At 44.3% G+C, this 9,437-nt stretch overlaps 1 protein-coding gene across 1 annotated transcript in view; it reads right to left on the bottom strand.

Moving 5' to 3' along the window:
- The window catches only part of PHLPP2 (PH domain and leucine rich repeat protein phosphatase 2), a 32,709-nt gene that overhangs the window by 5,933 nt on the left and 17,339 nt on the right, over positions 1-9,437 (bottom strand). Inside the window, 13 exon segments of the mRNA XM_031060157.1 lie at positions 1-3; positions 5-195; positions 1,496-1,727; positions 1,856-2,044; positions 2,502-2,612; positions 2,985-3,115; positions 4,367-4,529; positions 5,032-5,232; positions 5,887-6,042; positions 7,331-7,426; positions 7,949-8,009; positions 8,509-8,753; positions 9,433-9,437. The exon segment at positions 1-3 is cut by the window's left edge and continues 5,933 nt beyond it; the exon segment at positions 9,433-9,437 is cut by the window's right edge and continues 190 nt beyond it. Of these exon segments, the coding sequence (XP_030916017.1) occupies positions 1-3; positions 5-195; positions 1,496-1,727; positions 1,856-2,044; positions 2,502-2,612; positions 2,985-3,115; positions 4,367-4,529; positions 5,032-5,232; positions 5,887-6,042; positions 7,331-7,426; positions 7,949-8,009; positions 8,509-8,753; positions 9,433-9,437 (1,784 nt within the window).

Raw genomic sequence — 9,437 nt, 5'->3', positions numbered from 1 at the left:
GTGTAGGTGCTGCACAGCTGAGACAGCTTCTGCATAAGAAAGGTGTTCCCAGAGAGCTTTGTTCCCTAGAAGTAGCAACTCATCTTGTACAGTCAGTGGAATGGAATAGACATGTGGTTTGGGCAGGATCCAAGGATGCAGGTACGTGCAGCCCAGCATCCGAGTACAGCAAGTCACACCATTGACTTTATTGTCCTGCAGACAAGAGAAATAAGGCAGTAGCATTGGATGTGCTATTAGGATCACTTAGAAAGCAAACTTTCCCCTGCTCATATGCTGGTTTGGAGCCTCGAGAAATGTCAGTTACACAGCTGCAGCATTGGAGAAAGGGATCTAAGTGCAGGTACTACAGCACAAACATTCACTATACCTGATGACCAGGTACAATAACTGCCACATCCATGCTGGCAATAACACACTTTTATCCCACAAGACTTTTTGTTGCACTCTGCAGAATTGTAGCAGACAATTCTGAAATGTGCAGCTAGACTACCTGCAGTACACTGACCAGAGAGTCTCACTGATTAGTCTTATGTGAAACTTATTTTTTTTAGTACGAGACAGTGACTTTCAACTTTCTCAGTGCAAGACAGGTTACCCAGACATTAAACTATTTCTGTGTATTATCTGAACTATTTCCCTCTTTATTAATATATAACTGCATTCTGAAGTGTGGACACTATAACCCGAGGATAAAAAGAACAGGTAGGTATCTCAAACTGTTTCTGTAATCAGGATGTATTACCCCCTTCTGCTAGATGGTATCCTGGCCAGCCTGGTAGTGGTCTCCCATAAAGAGAAGTGCCCACAACCCTCAGTCCCTTTTCCAAGTCAGTGTTCTGAGTTTAATTTCTGTATCCTCTGGGTGTCAGCACTGCTGCTGCCGCCAAGTATTAAAACCCAGCAGATGAGATGCACAGGGAAGTCTCTTATACAGTAATTTCACATTTCTTTTTCACAATCCATTAATGAGCCAGCTGTTAAACTATTTAACATGCTACATTAATCCCACAGGTATTTTCAGTCAGTAGCCACAGTGCTACGCCTTGAAGAGCTGTAACACAGTGACACATTATGCTCATGAAAAATACTGCTATCTAGCAGCTTGATACTTTTAAAAAGACCCACTGAGCATACAACTACAGTGATTGGCACTCGTTTCTCAAGATCTTTACAGACGTATTTTTCCCACTCTTTGGAACTTCCCTGTTATTTCCAAGCGTTTAGAAAGTTAACCTTTACAGATTCTCTAGAAATAATTTTGATACTTTTGCATACTACAAGTCATCCTGTGCCCATAGTTCTTAGGCCAAAGAGTTTTAGGAACATGCAATTTTGGACAGCGAATCAGCAAATGAAGCAGAGCAGGAAGCACTAGATCAGAACCTTCATGTCACCCTCTCCCCTGTAATGTTATGCAGACAGCCAAGCTCATGTATTTGTGCCCAGCTTTTATGTGAGTGTGGAAGCTGAAGTGAAAAGGGTCCAAACCAACCTCTGTTATAATGGCTTTTTGTTCCTTGACTCTCCTGGCTTCTTCTGAACATTGTTCAAGACTGAAGACTTTGGAGAGAGGCAGTGCTTTTCCACTTCGGCACAGAACTGCTTGGCATGTCCCCACATTGGCCACCGTCAGACAAAAGTTGCTGGCTGGATCAGCCACCTCATTACGAATGTAGCAAAGGACAGCAGAGGAACCCAGCTTCTGCCCAGCCATGCCCAGCTTCCTGTTGGAGGAGAAGGTGTAGGAGGCTCCAGACTCTACTGACAGGCATTCTGGAGGGCTGCCTCACCCCACCTAACATTGATATACCTTATGCAAGTCCCACCAGGACCAGCCTGCTCACTGTCCTACCTGTGGGAGACCAAGAAGGTGTTGGACATGAACATGGTGTCAGACTGCTGTACCTCCTCCAAGAGCACATCAGCCATGGTGCACTGCAGCAAACGTGGCAGTTCTTCGTTCTTGTCACCATCAAACATGCCATATACAGCCTCCACCCCCTCTGCAAAGCTCCCCAGTGCCAGGGATGACACACACAGCCTGCCAGAAAAGCATAGAAGCTAAGTTAATATGTCTCAAAAAATTATCTTGTTCTCAAAACCACAGACATCAGGCACCTTGCTGTGAGTGCTGTTCTCACAGGGCAGCAAAGCCACTATCCCTACATTTACTAGCCTGGGAGATGTACAGCTGCATTTTATTATTGGAACTCCCAAATCCTCCTTGACCACATGCAGGAGAGGGCCACACGCACAGCTGGCAAGAGAAAAAGCATCTTTGCTGCAGAGGGAAGGAGAGTCCAAGTGTACTGGGAAGAGTGTGAAAATTGAGGCAAAAGGTAATGTGGAGACATGAGTTACCAAGACTTAGTAAGAGATCCAGAGAGAAAAAGGGAGGGATGAGCTCTTGGGCAAAACAGGTCTGCTTGGGTGCTCAGCAGTGCACTCTGCCCAGTATCCTAAGACAGTGTCAGTGTTCAGCAGACCGTAATACTCACTTATTTCTTTGGCCTGCCATCTCAGCTACTCCGTGACTCCAGAAGACAGAAGTGAGTGCCGAGTCTGCCGTGAGGGAGGGCTTAGCATCAATCTTCAGTGTGCTAATGTGACTACAGAGAGAACAGAAGTTATGCTTTTCTAGAACTTAGGACCTTGTCCAGTCTAGTTTTAGACAGCAGTCTGTGGAAAGAACTGCATCACGGAAAGGAATTTAAGGTCTAGGTCTTCTGGAGATGCCTGGCTGCTTATGCCAGAGACACCTGGGAAAACTTCATACCACCTGAAAAATTCCTTGCTCTGATGTTTCAGACCCAGACTTTTCCCTTCCCAAAGACAGTAAGTCTCAGCTGCCTCAGGCAGGGAACGTTATTACACTTTATGCAGTCATAAAGTGCTTTTACTTTACTATCCCATTTCCTCTCCTGGCAAGAGTTACCCTTCCCTGTGCAGGTCACTACTGGGTTGACATGTCAATGGCTCACCTGAAGATATCCAGTGTCTTGTGTTCTAACACCAGGTTTGTGTTTCCACTCAGATCCAGCTCTTGCAAGGCACCTGGCAGTGCCTCAGGGATTAGGATTTCAGTTAACTCATTGCAGCTCAAATCCACAAACTGCAGTAGCAACAAACAGCATGACAAAGAAAATACTGTGTTGTGTTGTGTCATCAGTTACTCCAGTGCTCCTTACAAACATCATACAACCCTGCTACTTATTGTATCTCATACACAGGTTATGGGAATGGATCTGACTTGTCAGAAGAAGAATGATTTATAAGCAACCTGTAATAGCCATGACTCCAATACTGAAAGACTAGGTCACACCAAAGATAAAGGAAAGGCTCTATTTACAAACCTGCCTAGCTGTTTAACACTGCCCACTGTCTCAAATGCAGGAAACTAGAAATGTCAGAGACAGGCGGTAAAGGTGAATGACATGATCTTTGATCAACTCAGAAAGGTGAGAGATCTAGAATGCATATTCTGTGGCCTCTTCTCAGGTTGATCAAGAAAAATCATAGAGCCACAGAATGTCTGTGCTGGAAGAGACCTTAGAGCTCATTTTTTCAACACATCTGCCATGGGCAGGGAGACCTTCCACTACAAGAGGTTGCTCCAAGACCTGTCCAACCTGGCCTTGAAACTTCCAGGGATGGGGCAGCCACAGCTTCTCTGGGCAACCTGTGCCACGGCCTCCCCACCCTCACAGGGAAGAGTTTCTTCCTAATATCCAACCTAGACATACTCTCTTTGACTTTAAAGCCATTCCCCCTTAAGCTGTCAATCCATGCCTTTGTCCAAAGTCCCTCTCAGGTTCTCTTTTAGTTACTTAAGGTAATGCAAGGTTGCAATAAGGTTACTCCAGACCCTTTTCTTCTCCAAACTGAACAACTCCAAACCACTCAGCCCATTGCCACAGCAGAGATGCTCCAGCCTTCTGATCATCTTCATGGACTCCTCTGGACCTACTCCAACAGGTCTAAGTCCTTCTTGTGCTGAGGATTCAAGATCTGGGTGCAGCCCTCCAGGTGGGATCTCATCTGAGCAGGGCAGGGGGGCAGAATCCCCTCCTTACCCACTGTCTATGCCACTGGGGATGAGCCCAGGATGTGTGGGGGGTTTCTGGGTGCCAGCACATATGGCCAGGGCATGTCCAGCCTCTCATCCAGCAGTATCCCCAAGCCCTTCTCAGCAGGGCTGCTCTCGACCATTCATCCCCAGTCTGGATTGATACCGGGGCAGCCCTGACCCAGGTACAGCACCTTGCACTTGGCCTTGCTGGGACCTCCTGTTCTCTCCTAGCTGTTACTCATTCTCTAGCCCAAACTTTACCCAGATATCTCTTTATCTTCTCCATACAAATACCTGAATACAGGGCAAATGCAGGATTTCTGGAAAAATGCTGATTTCATTAGAGTGTGCAATAAGTGTATGAAGTAGCTTGCAGTTTGCAACCGTTGTAGGAATTGTTTTCAGTTTGTTTCCACTCAGATTCAGTTCTTCCAAGTGCTCCAGCTTACTAAGTTTGCTGAAATGGAAACAAAAAATACTGTATCTTACAGACATGAACTTGTCACTTTCTGAAGTTGCAGATGAGGTATCTATAGACACTGCCCTTGATGAGCTACTCTTCTGATTTACTGACAGGAGATCCAAAGTCCTAAGAGATGCTCTAGTAAGATGCAGGGTCCCCAAGCCCGGCTTGGATTTGTACAACAGACAGACCCTTCACCATTAGTGCTGAAGTTGCAAAGAAATATCACCCCATCCCCACACACATGCAACACAACAAGTTACATCCCTTGGTCCCCCTGGATGGCACCTTAACTAGAACAGGAAAACCTACAGCCAACACTACCCTGTGCCAATCCCCCTTAACACGCTTCTCCTGCCTTTGTGTGTAGAAATGTCAGGTTTTTGTCTTCAAGCCACAGGGAGAGCATCTCACTCTGACTTTGACTCACATACAATCATGGGGAGGTGGCAGCTTCCTCCCAGCATTGTCTTGCCCAACAGCCTTACTGACTTACCTTGCAGGGAAAGTCTGCAGGTTGTTGTTTGCCAGATGCAGGATCCGTAGGTTTGGGTGTCCCACCAAGACAGGGATGCATTGATCTGTGAGGTTGTTATTAGTCAAGTATAGCAGCTGCAGCATGCTCAAACTCTCCTCCCCCGGACACGTGGAGGGCAAGGACTCCAGACTGTTGGCAGATGCATTCAGGTACCTGAGGCTAACCACAGCAAGTGCAAGAATCAGACTTCACATCATCCAAACCACTCCATTAACAAGGAAAAGGAGCTGTACAAATGCCAGTGTAGACAGCAGTATGAGACAGGAGGCCGGACAATACTGTAACATCCCTAGTCATATTAAGATTTGTGAGTCTACTAATGATTTACTAGCTATATGCACTGTGGATGCATTTTTACAGTAAACAGTGAGTACTGAAAAGCCCATGGGTAATACTGGTGGAAGCAGAAAACATAAAACTTTACTTAAAGAAGGGCTTCTTTAAAGAAGGGTTAACTCCTGTGTGAATACAGTTAGGAGAGACTGTTCATTTGTAAAGGGTCTCTCTTGTTGCTCTCGAATGACCTGAATCTGACTGGCTTTTTTTCTTTGCACTTGAACTTATGACTACTTTTAAAGACAAAGTTCTTCTGGCAGCTTCTGTTTTCCTGTAATTATATAGTAACATGGACTGATTCCTTCAAATCAGCTTGATGGCTTCCCTTATGGCACCTGAATAACCTCCTCATCAAGGGCATACCTCGCTATCTCTTATGCAAATGGCACCTTGCAAGGAGAGTCACACAGGTGCCACTTTCAGCCCATACACTCCAAAGGATAATGCGGACAAAAGATGTTTGATACTGACACTCACTTCAGCGCTTTGACAAAGAGTGTCTCTGGGAGTTTAATCAACAGATTGTGCTGAAGGTCCAGCACCTCCAGTGGAATGTGTTCTTGAAGAGGTGGAAGGCTCTGCAGATGATTGTGCCCCACCATCAACTTCCGAAGACTTAAGCTTCTGAGGATCCTAGAAAGACACAGGGTTTTCTATTTAACTTGGTTCATTCCTCCTGACATCCACAGAGTGGGAAAGGTAGTATTTAATCCACTTAATTTGCTTGTACAACAGGGAAAAATTAAATACACTGATCCATAAAATGTAAACAATTATAAAGCAGAACAACACACAGGGTAAGATGACTCCAGTCTCTCTGAATGCTTGGATGCGTATCTTTGTTTCCCTCTACACTACTACTCTTTGGTATCTTGTGATTCAAGTTGGTGTGCATGTGCCCAGCATTCTCTAAGGCAGAAAAAGAAAGTCACAAAGGAATGCTTTAAATGCCTATTGTCACTTATAGGTACAAAGATGGGCTTCCACAGTGCCAATATAAATTCAAAGCTTTAACCAGCGGCTTAACACTCCTGTGTTATTTCTGAGGCAGTAAATTATTCTTTGCATAATATACTTAAAATTTGGTCCCTTTAATCCATTGGATTGGCTAAAATTCTCTTCTAAGGTCTCACTATCACATCCTTGCTATGTCCTTTTCTTGCTTTTGATGTATATAGTTTTTCCGTGACAAGCACTGGAATGTCACTGCTGTTCACCTCCTATGTCTCTTGCTTCAACTTCTCCAACCCATGTTCTGCATTTCTTCCCTGTTAACCACTTCTCCATTCAATTTTAGTGCAACTTACTCCAGGCACTGCGTCATTCATCAAATCACACCCCCATCAAACACCCTTATTAGGCTGAGAATGTTTATGGTTTGCTTCTTCCTAGGCTAAATAACTGCAAAATTGTGTTAGTTCTTGGCTCTCATTCACTGCATTTCTGCAGAAACTGAAAGGGAAATAGGGAGAAAAGAGCTGGCTGATGGTGTACTGTGAAAGCTACATTTGAGATCAGCTGAATTGTCCCTTTGTGATAACTGCCTGTCAAAGGTAACAGATGAAATTGCTGTGGCATGATGCAAAATGTATTAGGGTCTCACCTATGACCTGTGTTTACAGATAGTATGATAACACATATAAATCACAGCAGCACGTTCTATGCCAGGTGCAAATAGCTGCAGTAGCAGCCGAAAGCACAGGATAGAATTACCTAGCCCCTACTGTTCAAAAGGCTCACCTAGAAACTGGTTCTTTCCAACATTTGAATACAGAGAATTTATGATGCTACATAAAAAAGTAAGTGAGAGTAAGTATCTTGACATAATAAGGAATTAGGCAACGGGAATAGCACTGCTTTTCTCTTCCCAGACAGCCCACTGTAGAAGAAAGCTCAGCTCTGTTTACAAAGGTTTTCTGACCTCGATGGAAGCTCCAAGAGTAGATTGTAGCTCACATCCAAAACTTCCAGTTTCTTTGCTTCACAGGCCCAGTCTGGGACACACTGTAGTTGATTGCTGAGAAAAGCAAGTGGGAAAAGCTAGAAACCAGCACTCCATATGGAAAAGACACTGAATGCTGCATGATTTTAGTGACAGCCAAACCAAAAGCAACAGGCAAAAAATGAACAGCATCTGAGTTAGTCATGGATAATGCAAACTGAACTAGCTCATGACTTGGCAGGGCATCCTATCTTACAGGTCTCACAATGCTGCTCCAAGGGCAGACGTAGGCAATGAAACCAACAGCAGAGATCACTCGGAACTACTCTAAATGTCTGATCCACAGATCCCCCCCAACTCAGTTCAGTAAGCTGCCAAAGTTCACTGGTCCCTGCTTGAATTTTTTTTTTTTCCTAATCACAGCCTACAGCTGAAGGACAGCAAAGTCACCTGAAAAGGTCATACTGGTTCAGAAGGGCTTCTGGTCTGGGACACTTTCATCATTGTTTAGTGCTGGGCTTTGAAGTTCTATTGTTTTTAATTGCTCTCAAGATGTCCAGATACTTGCTTTAAATTCTGTTGTGTATTATCACTTACTGAGAGAGTTCTAGACATGTCAGTAGACCAGGAACCGGATAAATATTGACAGCTGTCAGACCTGATGAAGTAAAGCAAATAAGTATGATTGTAGAGCTTCAGAGAGAAAACAGCACAGAGATGCAGCTTAGTTATCAAATGAGACTCACAGTCTTTCTTTATGGAGACTCAAGGTCCCCATTGGTACTTCCCATGGAGTTCACACTTCATACATCTACCATATGACACACTATAGGTCTCACTATCCATTTCTCCATTTGTCATGTGAAGCACCAGAACAAGGGAGAACTGTACTTTTCTTTGTGGGCTCCCAAACAGATCTAAATGGAACATGAATTCCTTGGACATAACAACACAATCTCCACACTGTTACACAGCCTGTGTACACCTATGCATATGTGACCCATAGGAGCTAACCTCAGAGGACACATTGCATATGGTTTCACCACAACGACATCAATGTAAGTATTTTTTTAATGAGTGAGAGAGGCAAAAGGCTGTTTTCCTTTGCTCTCAGGGCTTAAAGTGAAAAGGCAAGTGAAGAAGACAAAGAGACATACAGTTGCTGCTGGCATACAGGGCGCGAAGGGAAAAGCCGCTCAGTGTCAGCTCTCTCAGCTTATTTCGCTCGCAGTGCAGCTGCTCCAGGCTGACCAAGGAGCTCAGATCTAGATCTGTCATCTGATTGTCTCGTAAATCCATGTAAGCCAAAGATTTGTTCCCCTCCAGAGTGTCAGCTGCTGCTCTCTTCAGGTTGTTCAGCCTAAACACTCAGAGATGAGTTAAAAAGTCAGAAAATAAGACACTGAACACTGGACATTGGTAAGAGAGAAGAAAGAGGAGGAAAGGAAGAATTCTGGTGAAGGCTAACACCAGAGGTAAGCACAGGGAATGAAATGTGTGACAAGCAATGGTGAATTTCAGGCAGTGAATACAAAGAAAAACATTTCCTTTGTCTACACTGCTACACATAATCATTTTAATGATTCCCAAATTCTTAAGAGAGTCTGAAAAAAGACCCAGTCTAGAAAACAGAAACCAGGTCAAGGGGCAGCTACTCTGCATGGACACAGGAAGCTAATGCAGAGAACAGATACTAGACTGCCTTGCCACATACAAAAAGATCTTTGTCCCTTTCTGAGAGATCTGCAGTTGGCAGCCTGGAGAATCAGGATCACATCTCTAGGGCAGGGGGGCAAAGAAGGGAAAAACAGATCAAGGTTTGAGCACCTTGAGCTACCAAAGCTGAAGGTAACAGCAAATCACAAGAGGAAACTAGAGGGCTGGGTCACATTCAGCATCTGGCACTGCTCAATTAAGCTTGCTTTTCCAAGTGGATTCTGCACACCCTCAGAAACAGAACTCCATAAAAGCTAAAGAACCAGTAAGAGAAAAAACTGAACCTAGTTATTATAGCAAAATGTACCAGAAGTTGCACAGATCCTCTGCTGTAAATGGAAAGTACCAGTCTATTTTATAGACACCTGCC

The sequence above is a fragment of the Geospiza fortis genome, unplaced genomic scaffold (genome assembly GCF_000277835.1).
Source record: "Geospiza fortis unplaced genomic scaffold, GeoFor_1.0 scaffold102, whole genome shotgun sequence".
NCBI classification, from domain to species: domain Eukaryota; kingdom Metazoa; phylum Chordata; class Aves; order Passeriformes; family Thraupidae; genus Geospiza; species Geospiza fortis.
The sequence above is the reverse complement of the archived record's forward strand: the minus strand, read 5'-3'. Positions and strand labels throughout refer to the sequence as shown.